Here is a 22,986-nt window from a genome sequence, read left to right as displayed (position 1 = left end):
GAGTTCTTTCCAACTTTATTTCTTATATTATGAACAATTATGTATTTTTTCTTTTTAATGTTACAACACTAAACATGAATTTATAAACTATAACTCCTATATACCCTGAAATGCTGATATAATTTGTAGAGGGAGGAGGAGAGAATGCATTTCTCTTTTATTCCTGAAAATCACTGACCTATTCCTTGAGTCTAGGAGTAACAACTCCCTACTCAGAGCCCCTAAAACTAAAAAGTTTGATCATCTCTAAAGTAGATAAGAAATGTGTTGAATTAGTAGCTGATGAGAGTATTCGCTATAACTAGAACTGTGTGATGGATAGTGTACAACATATTAAATCGTTATACAAAAATAGTCCCTTATAATGTTAACTATTATGAGAGTTTTGTTCATTAAAATTCTAAATCATGCTACTGTAATGTGCATATTTACCAATGAAAGCGACAAAACTATGAACTACATAGAGTGAAAGAGAATATATGTCAATTACAATCAATTTACACATAACTTACATAAAAGTTTTTACCTCATCAATGTAATTCCTGTATGTATTCAGGAGGAGAATGGCCGAGGACTGGACCATGGGGCTCGGGGAGCTGAGAAAAGATGCGTGGAGCCAATGGCAGTGTAGACATGCTTTATTCTCTTTGGCTAACAGGGGTAGGGAGCCCCAGTAGCTTCTCCTTTGGCCGCTTTCATATGACTTCCACATAAAAGTGGCACACAGCCAGTGCATGTTACCTAAGATATGTTTACATACAAGGTTCGGTGCATGTGCTGCCTGTAGCAGACATGCTGAGTCACATCTGCCCGGAAACTGCTCCAGTCCAATTGTCCATAGTGCCTCTATTTTCCCTTCACTCCACCCCCATTAGACTGCAGTAGCAGGGGGCTTGCAGGAAGCACATGCACATGGTGCAAGCCTTGGACCCACATACCACAACAACAATACAGAGAATAGCAAACAGCCACCAAGAGACAGGCTACACCCCCGAATGTGGTGAGAACCCACTGCCATGGGGATGACAGGTTAGACCACCATTCCTGCACGGGGTCTCCTGTCAACAGACCCAGAGGCTGCCTGCAAGTCCTATGTTCATGGAGGCCATCCCCATATAGGGGCGGCCGTTCCACCCATATTTGGACCAGCTCATTGTGTAATCTTCTGACATAGCCCCTTGGGTACCCACCCTGCTGTTATACCCCCCTTCTGTTGCTGTATGCACAGGGGGACAGGTGTGCAGAGCACAACAGCTTCCCCAGGGACCCATCCATAGCCCTCCCAAAGGCTTGGGGTTGCCCAGGGCAGTTTATGCCCATGTTGTTGGTGCATTTGTTGATCCGCCTGGTGCCTCATTCAGCTCCACCGAGCATCAGATGGTCCCCAGGAATACAGCCAGGTCCAGTTCCCTTCCGAAGCAGGGTGGATATACCATGGCAAGCCTTTTGCTGCACTGGTGGGTAGCTCCGTGCACACCCAGCAGTTAGCCAGCTCAGCACAGGTGTGTGCCCAGTCCACAACACTGTTCACCACACTCCATCCATGGGCGAAAGGATAAAGCAGTGAGAGGAAGGAGAGGTAAATCACGTCCTTTGGGGAAAATGCAGGCTAGTCGCTTATCTTGGGACAGGAGCGTGGCTGCCAATGGGGGCCTTCCTGGCCATTGATACCATACCCTTTCTGCCTGCGGGGGTGCTGCAAGCGCTGGCTCCACATGCAGCAGTATAGGGGAACTCATTATCGGCCACAAAGAAGTCACATACATTCCCTTTAGGACAGAACCAACATCGGTCCGTGGCAGCCTGACAGTTACCCAAGGGGCCAAGTGCTAGTCACCTATGGGGTGACATGTAAGTCCCATTGCTCCCCAAGTCCCCATGGCACTAAAAGTGCCAACCATCTACAGTGGGGGGCTTTTATTTTCCCAGGCCATTCCCATTCTCGTACCTCTCCCATGTTGAGGCGTGTTGGGGCCGGCAAAAGAATGTTTCCATTTTGGCCATAACCAAGCTTTAGTAACTCATCCATGGTTACTACTTGCAGCTGTCTGGGAGCAACACTGCAGTGTAGCAAAGCCTCTGTGGGGGCTGACCCTCCCTTTCGAGGCCTTTCCTTTAACACCATCAGCACCTGCCACAACCAGGTTGCCCATCCTCGCAACAAGGGGGGGCTGTACGGTTGTGCATAAGCCCTGCTTCAAAAGTCCATCATACCTCTCTATCATCCCTGCAGCAGCTGGGTTGTAGGGAGTATGGAAGGTCCATTGGATGCCCATGGTGCTGGTCTACTGTTGGACTTCTTGTCCTGTAAAATGTGTCCCCTTGTCGCTTTCTACGACCAAGGGTCAGCCATAAAAGGCACAGAGAACCTGCAGGGCTTGAACCATCCACCTCTGATCCGCAGCTGCACAGGGCCATACAAAGAGCAAACCAGTGGCCGTCTCAACAGCCGTAAAGGCATGTACAGTACCCTTGGTCTTTGGTAAAGGCCCAATATAGTCCACTTGCCACTGGACCAGGGGCACATGCTCCCTAGTTATTTGCTGCTGTGTGAACACCAGTTTCCTTGTATTAGGGAAAGCCTGGGCACATACTGCACATTCTTGACATGCTGTCATTATTTGTTGCCATGTGAGGGGTAGCCCCCAGTGCTTACTCACCCTTCTCATGGTCCTGCTCTCTGCATGATTTAGGCGTCAATGTAGCCAATGTGCCACATCTGCAGACAGGGCCCTTTCTAGCCGTCTCACACGGACCAGAGCATCAGCCTCATCATTCCCAGGAGCAGTGAGAGGTGTATGACTGGGAACGTGATACACTGTCACCTCTTTTCTGTGGCCCAAAGCCCACAGTTCCTGCCACATGGCCTGCCCCTACACGGGGTGGTTTCTGGCCAACCATTGCTGAGGCCACCACACGGATAACCACAGGGTCAATCCCCGGTACACCACCTAGCTGTCTGTACAAACAGCTAAGGGCCCTGGTTCACAGGCGATAACCATCCAGACAGCCTGTAATTCTGCCCACTGGCTGCTTTGGCTGGTGCCAGTATCAAACTAAACAGTATCAGCGCTTGGCTGCACACCTATGGCTGTCCATGTAGCAGCTGGCCCTCTATTAGAACCATCAGTATACCAAACATTCTCTGGGATAGGGGCCTTCCCCTCAGTACAGGGCGTGGGCTCTATCTTTAGAGGAGCCATCGGGGCCTTTTCCCCAACAGCAAGGAACTCAACTGGCCCTAATACTTGCTACAACTCCATACTCAGGGGGCTGGAGCTCACCAAGCTCCTTTGTTCCAGATAGGCCCCCTACTTTGACAAGGTAGGGGTCTGGGCTGTACCAGACCATGGACGGGTAGACCATGACCAAAGCCATCCCTGAATAGGGTTCTAAGCTGAACAGGAGCCGTTCGTGTGATGGCATCACACACTATTAGGGCAGCTGCCAACTGTTTCTCCACTAGAGAACATTGTATTTCTGGCCCTTTCCAGAGTTGGGACCAGAACCCGACAGGGGTTGGTACCCTGTCATGCTGCTGCCATAGGCCCCAGCCAAAACCCTCTTGGGTAACATGGACGTCCAATTCATGTGGTCGTCCTGGGTCAGCCACCTGTAAGGCTTGTGCCTGCTGCACAGCACACTTGGCGGTCTTAAATGCTTGATCCGCAGCATCTGTCCAGTCCCAAGGGGCTTGCCACCTGGACTAAATGAGAGACAAACACCTGACAATACCCCAGCCGGCCCAGTAACATTTGCAGTTGGGTTACAGGCGTTGGCGGGGATATGCCTGTATTTTGTCAATGATCGCTTCAGGTGTCACCCTGTCTTACCCGACCAAATAATCCCCAAGAATTTGACAGATAAGCCAGGTCCCTGGACTTTGGTGTCGTTGACGGCCCAACCACATGTTGCCAGATGTCTCTGCAGGGAGTCAGCAGCCTGCTCTTGATCTGCAAGAGAGTCAGAGGTTAACATAACATCATCAATGTAGTGAAATACAAGCACTGCATCACTGTGAGCCCAGGCGGCCAAGTCCTAAGCAATAAGCCCATGACAAATTGTGGGGCTGTGCAGGTATCCTTGCGGCAACACGCAAAAAGTCCATTGTCTGCCGTCCCAGGTGACAGCAAACTGGTCTCAGCTCTGGGTGGCAATGTCGATGAAAAGCAGGCATTAGCAAGGTCCACAACATAGTGGTACTGTCCCAGCTGGACTGTCAGTCGATCCATTATATCGTGTACCGAGGGCACAGCAGCATGCAATGGAAGAATCACTTTTTTCAGTTCCTGGTAGTCCACAGTCATACGTCACATGCCGTCAGGGTTCCTCACGGGCCAAACCGGGGAGTTATAGGGACTGTGGGTGGGTCACATGATCCCAGCCTCTTCTAGTTTTGCAATGGTCTGTGTGATCTCCTAATGTCCACCTGGAAGGCAATACTGTCGGGTGGCCACCACATGCCGTGGCATCTGCAACACCTGCGGCGGGTGGTGTGTATGCCCCCAGATGACAGTCTAACCACGTGCACCCATAGGCAGAATTTGCCTATGGTGGTCTGTAAGCACAGTCCTTGCAAAACGTCCACCCCTAGAACACACTCGGGGATAGGGGACACATAAACTGCATACACCTGGGACAGCAAGCGACCAACACCAAGAGACAGGGACACCGGTTTCACCTTCACCGTATGGCCCACATATCCATCAACATATGCCGGCTTCCCTGGAAACTTATCCAGGTTGCTGTAAATCAAACTGCAATCGGCTCCAGTATCTACCAATGCCAGCACACGCTGCACATTGTTTGGGGATCAGTAAATCACAAGTTCCACATGTGGCCTCCGGTCCTCCGGGGATCCCCCAAGCCGGGCACCTCAGCCTTCTGCCTAGTCAAAGAGGTACGTGGGCTCTCCTCCTGAGGGCTGCACGAAGTCCTGAAGGCTTACCTTCAGGCTCTTCTCCAGGTAAGGCTGTCGACTCTTACCAGGGTTCTTCCCTGCTCCTGCTGTCTTTTGGAACTGTTGCTCAGGCTTCAACTGGTGCCACAGTGCCACCAAGACAGCGTTCAGTTGCTGGTCTATTTTTGCCTGATCAATGCCTGTAGCTAGCACGTCTATTCACATCTGCATGTGGGTGACTCGCTTGGGCCCTTTCTCCGTGGAGCCTGTTTTAGGCTTGGGCACCACCTGCCGTGTGACACGCATGGTTCTCTCCCTCCTCGGCCTTCTACGTCCCCCAAAGTGGCCATGGCAGTAGTTACCTCATGTATCTGGTGCCCACATAGGGTGCCAAAATGGCCAAGGGCCCAAAAGAATTAGACGGGGCTGTGTTAAGAACCAGGTCCTTCATCCTGGACGTAAAGCACTCATCATTGGGCCCCTGGGTATGAAGGTTAAAAATGGCTTGTCGCGTTCCCAATTCATGGATAACTTGGATCAGTTCCACATAGGTCTGCCACTGGCTTACAGTCTCCGGAAGCTCCCTGACGTTACCCCACACTGTCCGGGTGGCAGCTGTCACCCACTCAATCATGGAGTGATTCCCCTGATCTTGGCCCAGCTGGCAACTATTCTGTAGCTGCTGCCGAAAGGGAAGGATGCAACGTGATGGAGGCCAGCTTCTCCATCTCGTCAGGGGTACAGATTATACTATCTGCCCCCTCATTCCATAGCCGCAGGAGCCAGGCCAGTATGGGCTCACCTGGCCAGTGCCTGCACTGCTTACACAGGTCCCGCAGTTCTGTTGGTGTAAATGCTGTGAACTTTGTCACCACCGGGGCTCCTTGTGCGACACCTCCTGGGCCCAAAGGCTGCTCATGCTCTACCTTGTGCTGGATTACTGGCCACCCATGGAGAGGGCGAGCTTCCTCCAGGTCCTGATCCTCAGCGTCCTCCAAAGTCTTGGTACAAGGCACCATTCCAACTCCTGTTCCAACTGCCGCACCCACGCCTCCAGGGCATCCTCCTTGGCTTGCAGTTCTTGTATGCGGGCCGCATCCCACATGGCAGAATCCATGTTGCAGTGCAAGGCTGTCAAAAAAAGCCAACCTGCCCGCCCCATGGTGGGCTGGGCCTTCTCCGGCACCTGTTCCCCCAGGCTACACAGAGCCGTCTTGATGCTGACAGGGGTACCATCCACGGACTCCCACCCTTCTGCAGGGGCCCAGTTCAACAGGACTTCTGCCACCGGGAACCACATACTAGTGGGTGGCCACATGTCTGTCCCGTCAGCCTCAGGAGCTGTAGGTCCACGCGCCTCAGAATCCTGCCGACTACACTAAGTATATTCAGGAGGGGAACGGCCGAGGACTGGACCATGGGGCTCGGGGACCTAAGAAAAGATGCGCGGAGCTGATGGCAGTGTAGACATGCTTTATTCTCTTCAGCCAACAGGGGGAGGGAGCCCCGTGGCTTCTTCTTTGGCTGCTTTTATATGACTTCCACACAGAAGTGACACAGAGCCAGTATATAGGTTACATAAGGTATGCTTATATACAAGGTTCCGTGCATGCGCTGCCTGCAGCTGACATGCTGAGTCACTTCCACCTGGAAACTGCTCCAATCTAATTGTCCACAGCGCCTCCATTTTCCCTTCACTGTACTTGGCAATAGCATCTACCTAAGTTCTGGTATGCTTGAAAACAAGTTTTAATTTCTTTTAAACATTCTGTATTTCAGAAAGGGATTATCCCCAATTTGTTTAACTTGGTTTTGCCCTTTACACTGATAGGCTTTATAAGTAATCTCTCAGGTTTTAAGTGAGTGTTATCTGGCCTCCCCAGTTGAAGAGACCATCTCTTTTCTCTTGTCTAAATTGCCTTTCAATTAAAATTTTGGTTTCAAAGTCCTTTCCAGAAAATTCTAGCAGAAGAACGAAAAGTTACCTCCTTTCCTCAGCTTTAGTGTACTAAAAACCAGCAACATAGGACAGTTTCTTCTGTAGGCAAACTGAATTACCACCTTGGAGGAAAGCACACTGCTAGAGTTTGTCCTTAAAGTCAGATTAGTATGATGGAATTAGCAGTGATTTAAGTTAAGACTTGTCTTATGCATTTACCAATAGTTACTGTAAAATGGGGGGCGAGGGGTGACGATAATATCTAATATATGATGCCTGTAGGACAGTGTTCTGTCTGTATTTTGACTGCAACCCAGAGTAAGGAGTACATTTTACGTTGAGACAAAATATACACACGCACACATAAGTTAAAAGTTTCATAAAACACTAATTACCCTTACTATGCTCCTTGCACTCTGATATTTTCTCTTCTGTTTCATTTTAAAATAATGCTAGGGATGACCCATGTATTTTAAGACACACTAATTGGTCAAAATCCATAGTTTGAAAACCATAGTTTTCTGTAGGAGAACATGAGGAAAAACATTTTATAAACTGTAAAGCACTACTGAGATGTGAGCAGCTGCCCCTGAATATCCAGGTTAAGACTTTTGTGGGCCTAAAGAAAACCTTCCTTGGGTATTGCTAGCAGCACACCCACCTAGGCTTTTGGTGAGGAAGACAGTATTCACGCTGACTATCATTGAGACAATTCTCTAATGCTCAGGTTAGGACTAGAAAGCAAGGCATTAACCAAATCAATTCCCAAGGAAGGGAAGACAAATTAGATGAAAGTCAAATGAAAAACCAAACATCTGTGTAGTGCTTTATGGTTTATAAAATACTTTCACATACATGATCTCTTTTAATCTGAACAAGTCTAAGAGGTTGAGACCTGCCCAAGATTAGACAGTGGCAGAGCCAGGGCATCTGATCCTAAATCCCTCACTCTCCACTAAGATAAAATACCAGGACAGGAAAGTGATCAGGACATGAGGTTTATTCTAATCCATCAAAAGTGCATGTCTTCTGCCTTTCTCTACAGGCAAAATGGACCTTACTGAAGTCAGGAAGCAACTCCAGACTCTGGGAGGGAGGCGTGCCCGGTTGCTCTTATTAGTCCAGGGCTCACTTGGAGTTTCAGTCTGCTGATACCAGCGATCTGTTGGACACTCCTTGTGCTCTGAGGTCCCAAATATCTATTATCTGAGGTCCTGGAGTCTTTGTCCGGTATAGACTCAGGACTCACATTAGAGGGTAATTAAATACTAGGGATCTGTCACCTATACCCGTCAAACTTAGGTAGACTGAAAGGGAATAACAACAGTGGTCAGCTTCTGGTGACTGTCATATGTCTTTGCTCAGCTTCCTCTGGGGAAGAGCCAGATGTCTCCTCTGTCTACATATGCCCATTGCTCTCCACCGTGTCCCCCATCCTTTACAAAAAAGACATTCAACTAGCAAGTACCACCTCTCCCAGCTCCCTGTTTCCTCTCCACCCCCTTCTAACCCCCGTACTCCCTCCTTCTGCCTCTCACCTTGTACTCCTGCACCACCTCCTCCAGAGGCACCACGCTGTGCTGTTTGCGGCTCCTGGATTCTCGGCACACCACACAGATGGCTTCTTCATCCACCTCACAGAAGAGCTTCAGGGCTTCCTGGTGTTTGGGGCAAATGCCCTGCTCGGTCCCCCGGCTCCCTTGATAAGGAGTGGAGCACATTGGTGAATCACCTGGACCATGCTGGCCAGCTGCAGGTTGGGACAAAAGCTGCGACGTGAAAACTCTTTCGGCACTGGAGGCAGGTGAACTGCCGTGGAGGGGCCAGGGGAGGAGGCAGGTGGTGTCAGGATACAGCTCTTCATCGTACTCATCGTATTCTTCCAGTATCTCCTCCTCTTCTTCCGGGTAGACATCAATTCTCAGGTCCTGTCTCAGGCCTCCCAGGTAATAGTTCCGATCTTCCTCCTCCTCTTCTTCCTCCTGGTCCCACACATAATCCATGTTGCCCCAATTCCTTACGCCACCACCACCGACCCAGACTTCATCATCCTCTTGCTTCTGGAACAACTCCTTGTCAACATTCCCCTGGTACAAAACCTCTCCAGTGGAGTTGTCCGATCCACCGACGGCCCCCTCCGCCTCGTCATTCTACTCCTCCTGCTCCCATTCATCTTCTTCCTTGTCCCTGTCCTCCTCATCCTCCCCTCCCCACAGCTGGGTCACACACCCTCGGCAGAAGTTGTGCTCACAGCGGATGGACATGGGGTCCGTGAAGTACTCCAGGCAGATGGCGCACACTGCCTCCTCCTGAAGGGTCTGCACCAGGTTGTGGGGGGTGGTCCAGCCGGCTATCTTAATGCGCTGCCAACAGGGGAAGCATTAGCTGGGCGCCTAGGAGCAGGACAGCGCCCACAGGCCGGCCTCCGAGCTACGCGGGTGACCCACGGTTGTCCTCAACGCAGCACTAGAGTTCAACTGCAAGTGATTAACTTCCAGTTCATGGAGAGGAGGCAAGCCCTTGTCACAGAGACGCTGGGGACCACCTGTCAGAGTTACCAGAAAAGTGGTCTAGCATGGGCTGAGTTGCACAGGGGTTGGCACATCTGGCCCTCAGTTTCTTTTCTTTTCTTTTTTTTTTTTTTTGAGGAAGATTAGCCCTGAGCTAACATCTGCTGCCAATCCTCCTCTTTTTGCTGAGGAAGACTGGCCCTGAGCTAACATCCATGCCCATCTTCCTCTACTTTATATGTGGGACGCCTGCCTACCACAGCATGGCTTGCCAAGCTGTGCCATGTCAGCACCAGGATCTCAACCGGGGAACCACAGGCCTCCGAAGCGGAACGTGCAAACTTAACCACTGCGCCACCAGGCCAGCCCCTGGCCCTCAATTTCTTTAGTAAGGCCCAAGAGCAAGAACGGTTTTGAAATTTTAAAAGGGTTGTCAAAAAAGAAAACAAAGATGAATATGTGGACAGAGCCTGTATGTGGCCAGAAAAGTCTAAAGCATTTACTATCTGGCACTTTACAGAAGCAGTTTGCTGACCCCGGGGCTGAGAGGCCGGAGCGCAGGCATCCAGAGTGCCTTCTGATGCTGCGCTTCTGGCTTGCTCCTTCCTTCTGGGTGTGGGACTCAGGCTCTCCCTCACCCTCTGGCAGTCCTGCCTCGGGTCTAGTTGTGGGTTTGCGGCTGGTCTTACTGTTACAGACTCTGGGAATATTGGTGGTTCTGTCTCTCTGCTCCTCTTCAAATGTAACATGTACACAGAAAGGACAAATCATAAATTTACAGCTCCAATAAATTTTCAAAGTGTACATTCAAAACAAGAGCTCTCCCAGAAACCCCAGATCCACTTCCACGTGTTCCCCACCCCCAGGGAATCTCTCTCCCGCCTTCTTTAACCATGGATTTGTTTTTTCTCTTCCTGAACTTCACAGAAATGGATGCTTCATATCATACAGTGCGCACTTTTATGCTGGGCTCTTTTCATTTCACTTCATGTCCAGGAGATTCCTCCATGCCATTGTATATAGTAATAGATTGTTCATTCCAATTTGGTGTCAATATTCCGTTGTGTAAGTAGAGCAAGTTTGTTTGTCTGTTCTTCTGTTGATGGGCATTTGGCTTGTTCCCAGTTTTGGGCTATTATGAACAGTGCTTTGAATACTTGAATTTGTTGTTTGGTGAACGTAGGTATGCATTTCTTTCTCGGGCATAAGATTTAGGAGTGGAGTTGCTGGGTCAGAGGGATGCATATATTTAATTTTTAGTACATATCACTTGTGATTTAAACCTTGAAATTAAGATCCCCCTGCACTTTAGTCTTTTCACTGGGGCAGGGCTGGCCTGTACACTGAGGCTGAGAGTGAGAGGCTGTAAGTGGGGAGGCTGGAGTGCAGGCCAGGCCAGCCTCGGGCAGCACACAAACTTGGGGAGGTCAGGAGCAGAGTGTTCTGATCATCAGTGACTTTTGGGGAGACCTCTAGCTTGGCCTGTCACCTGATGTGTTGCTATCAAGGGGCTTTCTCTTCTTCCTGCCTCCTCCCTCCACCCTTTAGAGTAGAAGATGTAGAGTGCTGGGTGCCTCTTCTCGGGACGGGGCCAGAGCACGGGGCAGCCAGGATAGTTCCCCCGTGCCCTCTCCCCTGCTACACGGGCAAGGAAGAGCAGGGAGGTTGTGTGCTTGAGAAACAGCGGGAGAGCCCCTGAGAAGACCAGCTCCGGGCCCCTCCTCCTCTCAGTCCTGTCTGATTCCAGGGGCCCAGGCTTCAGTCTTTGGGTGTCAAGCCCTACCTGGGAACCTGTGATGATCTCTCTTATTTTCAGGCATGGGCACCTTTTTCGCCCTTGCGTGGTGGATCCAAGGAGTGAATCCTTCTAATTTTAGGGAAGAGTGTGTGGTTAGTGACACCAAATGAGGCCCTACACAAATAGGATTTAGCTGTTCTTGGAACACACTGCTTTTCCAAGTTTTAAGACAGCATGAACACTCTTAAGGAGCCTTCAAGCTGTTTGTTTGGGGACCCAGATCTTTCCTTGTGGATTTATCATCCAGCCCTTGACTATCGGGGACCACTGGTAACCTTGTGTAGTGGCTTCCCTTACTTCATCCGGGGGATAGACTGGTGTAAATTCTTAGAAGGGTAGAGTGGGAATTAATCGTAACTGGAGAAGCTCTCCAGCTGCCAAGTTATTTCCTTTTGTGGCCTCTGATTCCCCCACTGTGGTGGCCTTTACAATGGACCCCAGCTGCTTCCCTGGGGCTCTGTACCACTTCTAGCAGTTTAAGGGTCTCTGGCCCATGTTTGATTTCTTTACTGCTGCTCTGAAGAGGCCCTCTTTTGGGGCTGGCCCTGTGGCTGAGTGGTTAAGTCTGTGCGCTCCACTTTGGTGGTCCGGGGTTTTGCCGGTTGAAATCCTCACGTGGACCTAGCACCGCTCATCAAGCCATGCTGAGGTGGCGTCCCACAGAGCAGAGCTAGAAGGACCCACAACTAGAATATATAGCTATGTACTGGGGGGCTTGGGAGGGAAGGAGATAAAAAAAGAAGTCCTCTTTCTTTCCAAATGGCTCGATGAGCGTGAATTACAGAGAAAGTATGTTTAGAGTCTGTGTATATTGTTGTTATTATTATTACTTTTTTCCCAATTCCAAAGCTCTGGTTGATGCAATTATTTCTGCCTTTTGGGACGAGGTGCCTGGCGTCAGCCCCTTGGCTTCTGTGGTCTCATGCAGAGACACTACTGCATAACCTGCTCTTCCTTCTCTGTTACTCATGAAGGTGCTCCCATCTACAAGCCACACTTCCTCTGAATTAGGTGATGGTTCACTCTGGAGATCTCTGGGGCTACAGTAAACCTGATCAATCACTGCTGGGCAAGCATGGGAAATAGGCCCATTGGAATCAGGGGGCAGGGTAGCTGGGTTTAAGGTATGACAGGGTTTTAAAGAAATATGAGGGGAACCTAGCAGCATAGCTTGGTATTGGAGTACTCTATTCTGGGATAGCCAGAGGTGTCCTCGAGACTAGAGATTTGATGGTGAAACCAGCAAAGAGTTAGCTGTTGCTGATTAAGTAGCTAGGAGCTAAAGTTTTTTTTCCTTTTTGCAATTACTGATTATAGCTTTTGGCTGTTTAACTCCCCCCCCCCGCCCCCCATTGTTAACTGTGCTGTTTAGGCAACATGCTATCTGACTCCCACTAGGCTCCCACAGATAACATCTCCCTGGAGCCTGGGTCACTATGGTAATGGGTGTTTGAACTGTTTTTCAGGAATTAGGACCCCTTTGTCCATTCCAGGCTGATTGAGACCACCAACTCATCAACTGGGCCCATGCAGATGTCTGATAGGCAACATTTTGATGTCAAGAGGCTAAAAACTCTACCCTCAGATCATGCCCATGCCACCATTTTGTGAACATGGGTCCTATGAAGAGCCATGGGGTCTGACTACGCTTGTGCAGATCATCAACTACCTCACCTCTCCTCACCTCCAATCACCTATCTCCACATTTCAGACCACCTTGCCCCCTGCCCCATAAATATTCCTGAGTCCCTATTTTCAGGGAAGTGGATTTGAGACTCATGCTCTCCCTTTCTTGCATGGCTGTGTAGGAGAGGAAGACATTTCCTCTACCCACTCTGGGTCCTTCTGGCTGGACTACAAACTAAATTCACATGAGACAGAATAACAGGAGAAAATTAAACAAAGCTTTATAACATGTATACATGAGAGAGACCCAGAAAAACTGAATAACTCACCAAAATGGTTGAAGCTCTCACCTTAAATAGCTAAAGACAAAGGAGGATGTTGGGGGTGGGGGAGTCAGTTATGGGAAATTACCAGAAAAGTACAGTAAACATGAATAAGGTTATTATGCAGATTTAAGTCCTTGCCTTCCGCATTGATAAGAGTTTCTAGAGATAAGGTCATCCCCCCTTCTTCCTGGTACAGAGAGGGAGACACCTTTACAGATGGAGATTTCTCTTACAAATGTAAATGTCTCTTACAAAGTGTAACTTCTACTTCTCAGAGTTTCTCTCATGTCTGTAGTTTTTACAAGTAACTAGCCCAAAATAATCCTCATGCCAAAGACACCTATCTTGGGGTGGCCAATTCCAGTCCCTGACACTACCCACCTTCATCGTCATCTCCCACCACTCCTGCTGTCATGCTATTATTTCCAGCAATAGCAAACCATTTGCAGTATCCTCAAGTATGTCAGACTATTTATGCTTCTTAGTCCTTGCTCCGACTCTTCCCCCTTGCTCATCAGTATATCCCCAGCACCCAGCAGAGCATAAGCTCTGGATAAATATTTCCTAGGCGCACCCTCTGCCTACAATGGGGAGGACAGAACACAAGCCAAATGGCAGCATCTCCGCCTCTACATCTGGTAAGAAATTTAAAAGGACAACCTTGCCAGAGGTACTGCAGCTTAGGGAGAATGCTTATTGGAGTTACCTCGTGGACTTACATTGGTTAATAACGACAGAGAGATTACAAATCAAATGGTACATGTTGAGAAAAACATGGCAGACTGAATCAACATTGCTGTCACAAGTACTTTAAGAATTCAAAGCACAGGTAAGAAATGATGCGGGGTCGGTGAGCCGAGGAGTCGAAAGAAAGATTTCTTAGACTCTCAAGATCTGGCAGTAGTGCTCTTTTATTTAGAAAGTGGAATAGCATGGGGACAGGACCCATGGGCAGTCAGAGCTTCTGCTGCCGCTGCTTCTGCTGCCCCCGCTGGCATGGGGACAGAGCCCATGGGCAGGCAGAGCTGCTGCTGCTGCCCCCGCTGGCATGGGGACAGGACCCACGGGCAGTCAGAGCTCCTGCTGCTGCTGCCCCGAGTTGACGGTTAGGACTAAATTTAAGGCATAGGTATGTGAGTCATCTCTTTACAAGACAAAGAATATGTAAAAAAGTTAAAATGGTATCAGTGCCCGTATGGTCTGGCCATTTGGCGGTCCCACAACTTTTAGATAAGAATCAAACCGGATGGAGTAAATGGCAGAAGTCACCACTTGAATTTTATCCTCGGCTAAAGACAAAGGAGGATTTGTTGGGGGGGGGAGTCAGTTACATGAGGTTGCCAGACAGTAACCAACTTAAGTTCTTGCCTCTGGCATTGATTAAGAGCTTCTAGAGATAAGACCATCCCCCCTTCTTCCTGGCACAGAGAGGGAGGCATCTTCACAGATAGAGGTTTCCCTTAGAAATGTAAATGTTTCCCAACAAAGGGGCAAACAAATTCCACTCCTTGGAGCCTGAATCTCATCTGTAGTTTTAAAACTAACCAGCCTAAAAGTCCTCATCATAAGCCGTTTTAAAATTAAGCAGCCTAAAAATCCTCATCAATAAAGATTTTATTTTTTTTTCCTTTTTCTCCCCAAAGCCCCCAGTACATAGTTGTATATTCTTCGTTGTGGGTCCTTCTAGTTGTGGCATGTGGGACGCTGCCTCAGCGTGGTCTGACGAGCAGTGCCATGTCCGCGCCCAGGATTCAAACCAACGAAACACTGGGCCGCCTGCAGCGGAGCGCGCGAACTTAACCACTCGGCCACGGGGCCAGCCCCAAAGCACAGGTGATAAAGAAAGATTAATTAATGAGGCAATGAAGATTAAATTAGGAAATACTTATGCTGGCTGCAAGAACACAGTGGACTAAGGATTATCAACAGAGGGGAGGTTGTGGCAGGAGGTGAGCAGAGCTCTGCTTTCAGTTTATCTTGGAAAGATGTTTCCTTCCAAGCTATCACTCAAATTAATACCTGTAATCTTCAGGCATATTAATCACGCTTATAGGAAGCAGTACCTGTTAGATTATGTTTGCTCTAGAAAAGTGTGTTTAAAATTCACTTAAAGTGTTTGTTCACCTATGTTATATTATCTGCTAAAGTTATTTCTTATATTTGTCATAGGAAATTTAATTCAATTATCAGCACTGAGGAAACTAACTCACTGTCTGTGACCTCACTGGTACATAGTTAACCCAGCCTGTATAGACACCATGGAAAGTCTCCTAATCAGACACCATTTCAGGCCATAGATCTAGATTTTCTCATTGTTAGATACATGTAGTATAAAAATTGTTTTTTATGACAGATTTTTTTTCAAGTAAAATTTGAAATCCCACTCTCCACAATTGGAAGTATCACAACGTGGCTCTCACCGCTGTGGGAAGGCTTCGGTCCTCACAGTAGCAGCCCTCCTGCCCTGCATCATCTCCTTCCTTCGCTCCATTTACCTGGGGAGATTTCACCCAGGTAAACAGTGCAGTCTGAATTTGGTAGATGTATCTCAACTAGACCAAGGTGTAGAAGTTTTGGCCCATCTTCAGGCTTCTGCTCCTAGAGGAGGGTTTATCAGAGGTTATTATAAACATTCACTGAGATAGAGAGTGAAGTTAATATTGAATGGAGGTGAACCGAAAGAGACCTAGTGGAGAGGTTAAGAATCCTAAGGTTAAATCCTGGCTCCAACATGCCTTGCCATATGACCTTGGGTGATGCGGGGTCGGTGAGCTGAGGAGTCGAAAGAAAGATTTCTTAGACTCTTAAGATCTGGCAGTAGTGCTCTTTTATTTAGAGAATAGTGTAGCATGGGGACAGGACCCATGGGCAGTCAGAGCTTCTGCTGCTGCTTCTGCTGCCCCCGCTGGCATGGGGACAGGACCCACGGGCAGGCAGAGCTGGTGCGTGGGGACAAGACCCTTGGGCAGTCAGAGCTCCTGCTGCTGCCCCGAGTTGAGGGTTAGGGCCAAATTTAAGGCATAGGTATGTGAGTCATCTCTTTACAAAGACAAAGGAAAGAACATGAAAAAAGTTAAAATGGTATCAGTACAGGTGGGGTCTGGTCATTGGGTGATCCCATGACTTTTAGACAAGAATCAAATCGGATTAAGTAAAGGTCAGAAGCCACCACCCTAAATCAGTTACATGAGATTGCCAGACAGCAACCAACTTAAGTTCTTGCCTTCCCCATTAAGAGTTTCTAGGGACAAGGTCATCTCTCCTCTTCTTCCTGGTACAGAGAGGGAGCCACCTTTTACAGATAGAGATTTACCTTACAAATGTAAATGTGTCCCAACAAGGGCAAGTTCCATTCCCCAGAGCCTCCTTCCCTGTCCCAGTTTATCGAAAGCAATCAGCCCAAAACAATCCTGATGCCAAAGAGACATATCCTGGGGTGGCCAATTTCAGGTCCCTACAAGGTCATCCCCCCTTCCTTCCCAAACGCAAATGTCTCAAAAGGGCAAGCAAAATTCCAGTCCTTGGAGCCTGCTTCTCATCTGCAGTTTTAAAAGTAACCAGACTAAAAATCCTCATCATAAACCGTTTTAAAATTAAGCAGCCTAAAAATCCTCATCATTGGGCAAGTCAGTTAACCTCCCAGTGTCTCAGTTTCTCAATAGGTAAAATGGGGATAATAATATTACATCCTACATAGGATGTCCACCCAGATCCAGGTAGTGTTGTGCGGATTCAATGTGTTAAAGCACATAAAGCACCTAGAATAGGGTCCAGCATGTAATTCTGTAAATATTATCATCACTGCTCTTCATGGCTAAGAAGGAACAACATGAAGTCATCTGGAAAGGCAATGCTACCCAAAAGTGAGTGTCTTGGTCAAATTGTCCATGCAGTGGAATGAAGAAGAGTCTGGGGGGAGAGACTTGGAAGCCCTGAAGGCATAGGTGCATCTCATCCTTATTCCCATCTCAGCTGTCAAATTTCCCCTTTGGAAAGTTTAAGAAGGAGAGGACAGTCCCATGCAGAGCACTCTTCCTGCATCCTGAGAACAGTTTACTGAGAACCCCAGAGAAGGAGGGAAGAGGAGAGAATTGAGACTAGTGGTCAAAGGGTTTTGGAGGTCAGAATGGCCCTAGGTGCAGGGTTCTTACAGTAAACCCAACCCTAACCAGCCTCTCCTGGCTGCTCATGATGAGGGTGGAGAAGAGTCCACACCCACTGGAGCCTCCCATAGCTCAGCCAAGAAGAAAACCAGGTTAACTAAACCCCAGGAAGCCTGACCCCCAGGGTGGGCCTACTGGGGGTTCGGGACCACTTAGTTTACCACATAGAAAGCCAAAATATAAAAGAATTAAGAGACAAAACAGGAGAGATGATCAAATGAGACAAACCAGAAGACAAAATGAGCAGGACCTCTGATAGAGTGCTTCCTCCTCAGTGATGGGGATTTTTAGGCTGCTTAATTTTAAAACAGTTTTATGATGAGGATTTTTAGGCTGGTTACTTTTAAAACTACAGATAAGAAGCAGGCTCCAAGGAGTGGAATTTGTTTGCCCTTTGATCAGAGGCAATTGCATTTGTAAAGGAAATCTTCATGCCTCCCTCTCTGGAATTTGTTTGCCCCTTGTTGGGAAAACATTTACATTTCTAAGGGAAACCTCTATCTGTGAAGATGCCTCCCTCTCTGAGCCTGGAGGAAGGGGGGATGGCCTTATCTTTGAAGACTGTTTGGCAACCTCATGTAACTGACCCCCACCCCAAAATCCTTTGTCTTTAGCCGAGGATAATATTTGAGCAGTGACTTCTGCCATTTACTCAATCCGGTTTGATTTGTGGGACCACCAAATGGCCAGACCAAACGGGCACTAATAAAGAGATAACTCACACACCTATGCCTTAAATATTGGCCCCAACCCTCAGTTCGGGGCAGCGGCAGCAGAAAAAGCTCCGACTGCCCATGGGTCCTGTCCCCATGCTATTCCACACTATTCTCTAAATAAAAGAGCACTACTGCCAGATCTTGAGAGTCTAAGAAATCTTTCTTTCGACTCCTCGGCTCACCGATCCCGCATCATCAGTACCACATGGAATCCCAGCAGGGATGGGGCTCCGCATTTCCCAAGCAGGAATGGAACACAAAACCTTGACCTGCTCCTAGGTCAGTAGTAGGTACCTCTAAGATGGCCTCCAACATTATCTCCCATCTTCATGGCTTTGTTTAACCCCTTCCCCTTGAGTGACTAATAGAATATGGCAGCAGTCACCTTCAAAATTAGATTCTGAAAAGTCTGCAGCTTCTGTCTTTATAGTACTTTCTGTTCAATGGCTCGCACACGCTCTCTCTCTGCCTAGTAACCATAGAAAGAAATTTAGACTAACCTGCTGGAGAGGACCTAAAGAATCAGAGGCCATGTGCAGGAGAACTGAGGGAGTCAGCACCAACTGCCAGCCATGTGAGTGCACCATCTTGGGAGCAAACCCTCCAGCCCCAGGCAAGGCTTTGGAAGATGCAGCCCAGCTGACTGCTTGACTATAACCTCATGAAAGACCCTGATAGAGAACCACCTAGCTGAATGGATCCTAGATTTCTGACCCTCAGAAACTAGGAGATAATAAACCCTTGTTTTGAGCCACTAAGTTTTAGGGTAATTTGTTACACAGTGTTGAAGAACAAAAATTCAACTGAATAAATTTGAAGATCTAATTGGCTTTATTAAGTGATTCATGAGTCACGCAGCATCCCATGTAGCAAACAGAAGGGAGCACCAAGGAGTGTACAAAATGGAAAGTTTTTATAGGTAGAAAGAAGGTGGGACAAGGAAGTTAAAAGAGTGGATTATTTCAGGCAAGGCCATCTTCCCTGAGGAGGAGGCAGGGGGTCCTATCAGGCAGATTCCCTCACTAGTGCTGGCCAAGAAATTCCAGACTGATTGCTTTAAAACTCCACTCCTGGGAGAGGCTGAAACTATGGTTAGGTTAGGTATTAAGTCTTGATGGGGCTTAGGACAAGTGACTCCATCTTGGACCTGTTGTTTCTTCTTAACAACAGCAATAGATAACTAATACAGTCAAGAAGCTCTTTACAGACATGGCAGTTGTTAGGGACCTCTTCCCTTTGCGACACTCTTGAATGGATACAGCGTGAAGGAACAGCATCCTCCCCAATCACAGTCCTTCTCTTCTTGGCCTTGCTTTCTGCAAAAGCACCAGCCTCTACCACCTCTCACAGGTGATTTCATTTAGTTCAGGCCTCATGGAGTTATCCAGCTGGAGGCTCTATTTTTTTTAAATTTTTTTAATTGAGTTATTGATAGGTTACAATCTTGTGAAATTTCAATTGTACATTAATGTTTGTCAGTCCTGTTGTAGCTGCACCACTTCACCCTTTGTGCCCACCCCCAACCCCACCTTTCCCCTGGTATCCACTAAACTGTTCTTGGTCCATAGTTTTAAATTCCTCATATGAGTGGAGTCATACACAGATTATCTTTCTCTCGCTGGCTTATTTCACTTAACATAATTCTCTCAAGGTCCATCCATGTTATTGCAAATGGAATGATTTTGTTCTGTTTTGCAGCTGAGTAGTATTCCATTGTATATATGTACCACATCTTTATCCATTCGTCTGTTGCTGGACACTTAGGTTGCTTCCACGTCTTGGCTATTATAAACAGTGCTGCAATAAACATTGGGGTGCACAGGACTTTTGGGATTGCTGACTTCAGGCTCTTTGGATAAATACCCAGTAGTGGGATGGCTGGATCGTATGGTAGTTCTATTTTTAGTTTTTTGAGGAATCTCCATACTGTTTTCCATAGTGGCTGCACCAGTTTGCATTCCCACCAGCAGTGTATGAGGGTTCCTTTTTCTCCGCAACCTCTCCAACATTTGTTGCTATTAGTTTTAGATATTTTTGTCATTCTAATGGGTGTAAGGTGATATCTTAGTGTAGTTTTGATTTGCATTTCCCTGATGATCAGCGATGATGAGCATCTTTTCATGTGCCTATTGGCCATCAGTATATCTTCTTTGGAGAAATGTCTGTTCATGTCTCCAGCCCATTTTTTGATTGGGTTGTTTGATGTTTTGTGGTTGAGTTGCGAGAGTTCTTTATATATTAAGGATAATAAGCCTTTGTCAGATATATGACTTGCAAATATTTTTTCCCAGTTAGTGGGTTGTTTTTTTGTTTCAATCCTGTTTTCATTTGCCTTGAAGAAGCTCTTTAATCTGATGAAGTCCCATTTGTTTATTCTTTCTATTGTTTCCCTTCTCTGAGAAGGCATGGTGTCCGAAAAGATCCTTTTAATACTGATGTCAAAGAGTGTAGTGCCTACGTTTTCTTCCAGAAGCCTTATGGTTTCAGGTCTCACCTTTAGGTCTTTAATCCATTTTGAGTTTATTTTGGTGAATGGTGAAAAAGAATGGTCAATTTTCATTCTTTTACATGTGGCTTTCCAGTTTTCCCAGCACCATTTGTTGAAGAGACTTTCTTTTCTCCATTGTATGCCCACAGCTCCTTTGTCAAAGATAAGCTGTCCATAGATGTGTGGTTTTATTTCTGGGCTTTCAATTCTGTTCCATTGATCTGTGCACCTGTTTTTGTACCAGTACCATGCTGTTTTGATTACTGTAGCTTTGTAGTATGTTTTGAAGTCAGGGATTGTGATGCCTCCCGTTTTGTTCTTTTTTCTCAGGATTGCTTTAGAAATTCGGGGTCTTTTGTTGCCCCATATGAATTTTAGGATTCTTTGTTCTAATTCTGTAAAGAATGTCATTGGGATTCTGATTGGGATGGCGTTGAATCTGTAGATTGCTTTAGGTAGAATGGACATTTTAACTATATTTATTCTTCCAATCCATGTACATGGAATGTCTTTCCATCTCCTTATGTCGTCATCCAATTCTCTGAAAGGCCTTGTAATTTTCATTATATAGGTCCTTCCCTTCCTTAGTTACATTTACCCCAAGGTATTTTATTCTTTTTGTTGCGATTGTGAATGGTATTGTATTTTTGAGTTCTTTTTCTGTTGGTTCATTACTGGAGTATAGAAATGCTACTGATTTATGCAAATTGATTTTATACCCTGCAACTTTGCTGTAGTTGTTGATTACTTCTAACAGTTTTCCAATGGATTCTTTGGGGTTTTCTATATATAAGATCATGTCGTCTGCAAACAGTGAGAGTTTCACTTCTTCCCTCCCTATTTGGATTCCTTTTATTTCAAAAGACCAGCTCTTTGTCTCATTGATCCTTTCTACTGCCTTTTTCGTTTCAATAGTATTTATTTCTGCTCTGATTTTTATTATTTCTCTCCTTCTGCTGACTTTGGGCTTCATTTGTTCTTTTTTCTCTAGTTCAGTTAGGTGTGCTTTAAGGTTGCTTATTTGGGATTTTTCTTGTTTGTTAAGATGTGCCTGTATTGCGATGAATTTTCCTCTTAATACAGCTTTTGCTGTATCCCATATGAGTTGGTATGGCATGCTATCATTTTCGTTTGTTTCCAGGTATTTTTTCATTTCTTCTTTAATTTCTTCAATGATCCATTGCTTGTTCAGTAGTGTGTTGTTTAGTCTCTACATCTGTGTGCCTTTCTCAGCTTTTTTCTTGTAATTAATTTCTAGCCTTATAGCACTATGATCTGAGAAGATGCTTGTTATTATTTCAATTTTTTTAAATTTGTAGAGGCTGCAGGCTCTATTTTTAAAAGAAGGAGGAGGAAAACAAGGAGGAGTCAAAACAGAGCAACCGTTGCTTGTGAGAGGGTGAGTGGATGAGAGACAGTGGGGTGTGAGCAGTTCCCTAAGGAAGAGGAGGGTGGGATTCTCTCCAGGCCACCCAGAGACATGACCAGGCTATGATGTCTGTACCAGAGCCTGTGGATCCCAGTGAGAGTCATGGGCTCTGGGGTTCACACCCATCTCCCAAAGTAGCAGAGTTTCTGAAAGTTGGAGACTAACCCTGATGTATCTTTGTAGAGCTGATGAATCCATGTGTCTAGCTCCTTGCATAAAAAGAGGATATAATGAATGTTGAAAGAATAACACAAGTGTGCAGTGGTGAACCACAAGAACATAGGCAACTATGAGACTAAATGTAAAATCCTCTCACCCCATCTAAGCCCTACTTCCCCTGGGTAACCACTTTTAATTATTGGTGGGTTTGCTTTTATCTACCTTAAATAGAACATAATTAACTCATTATTGAAGGACAAAGAACTTAGTTTTAAAATACTTTTGTTTGGTATTTGAAAATAATGTGCATCCTCTCTTTACTCTTCAAAATTCTGCCTATTTATGTCTATGACTCATTAGTGAAACTATAATTTTAAGTTATTTAATATTCTTTATGTATGTTCATGTATTTGTTGTATATAAAAACAGTTGATTTCTATTATGGCTTCAATGTACCTAATATGATTGATAATGTACCAATTTGTCATTTCCCATGATCTTTGGGTTATACAGTGTTAAACTCTTAGATATTATGTCCATAAATGAGTAATGGCTTAGAATAGTGCCTAACACATTGTATGTGCTAAGTACTAGCCACTCTGATTAATCAAATTTTCTTTTGTCCATCCCATGTTCCAATTATAATATTTTGTATTTATTCTTATTAAAAATTATTTCCTGTATTATATAAAAACTAATAAAAGTAGGAGGTAGTCTCAGTGTGCCTTCTTCATAAAATCCAAAGTCAAATGGCAGGTTCACTAATTTCTCTTATATTCAGTAACTCATTTGTTTCACACAATAAATATGAGTATTCATTAAAATAGTTATAGTCATATTCTCAATCCTGCAACAGAGGAACCTGTGGTTCATTCATTCATTGGGCTAAAGCTTCGTTCTATATTATTTATTCTAGATTATTCCCTGTAAAC

General features: G+C 46.3%; 1 protein-coding gene across 1 annotated transcript in view; it reads right to left on the bottom strand.

Moving 5' to 3' along the window:
- Nucleotides 1–18,214, bottom strand: part of TRIM52 (tripartite motif containing 52) — a 30,155-nt gene extending 11,941 nt beyond the window's left edge. The window contains 6 exon segments of the mRNA XM_046667757.1: nt 8,378–8,562; nt 8,565–8,618; nt 8,621–8,683; nt 8,686–9,202; nt 15,520–15,594; nt 18,161–18,214. Coding sequence (XP_046523713.1) covers nt 8,378–8,562; nt 8,565–8,618; nt 8,621–8,683; nt 8,686–9,202; nt 15,520–15,594; nt 18,161–18,214 — 948 coding nt within the window.
- Nucleotides 18,215–22,986: the final 4,772 nt, after the last annotated feature.

This window comes from Equus quagga, chromosome 7 (assembly GCF_021613505.1).
Source record: "Equus quagga isolate Etosha38 chromosome 7, UCLA_HA_Equagga_1.0, whole genome shotgun sequence".
NCBI classification, from domain to species: Eukaryota; Metazoa; Chordata; class Mammalia; order Perissodactyla; family Equidae; genus Equus; species Equus quagga.
Note: the sequence above shows the minus strand (reverse complement) of the source record. Positions and strands in the feature narration are given on the sequence as shown.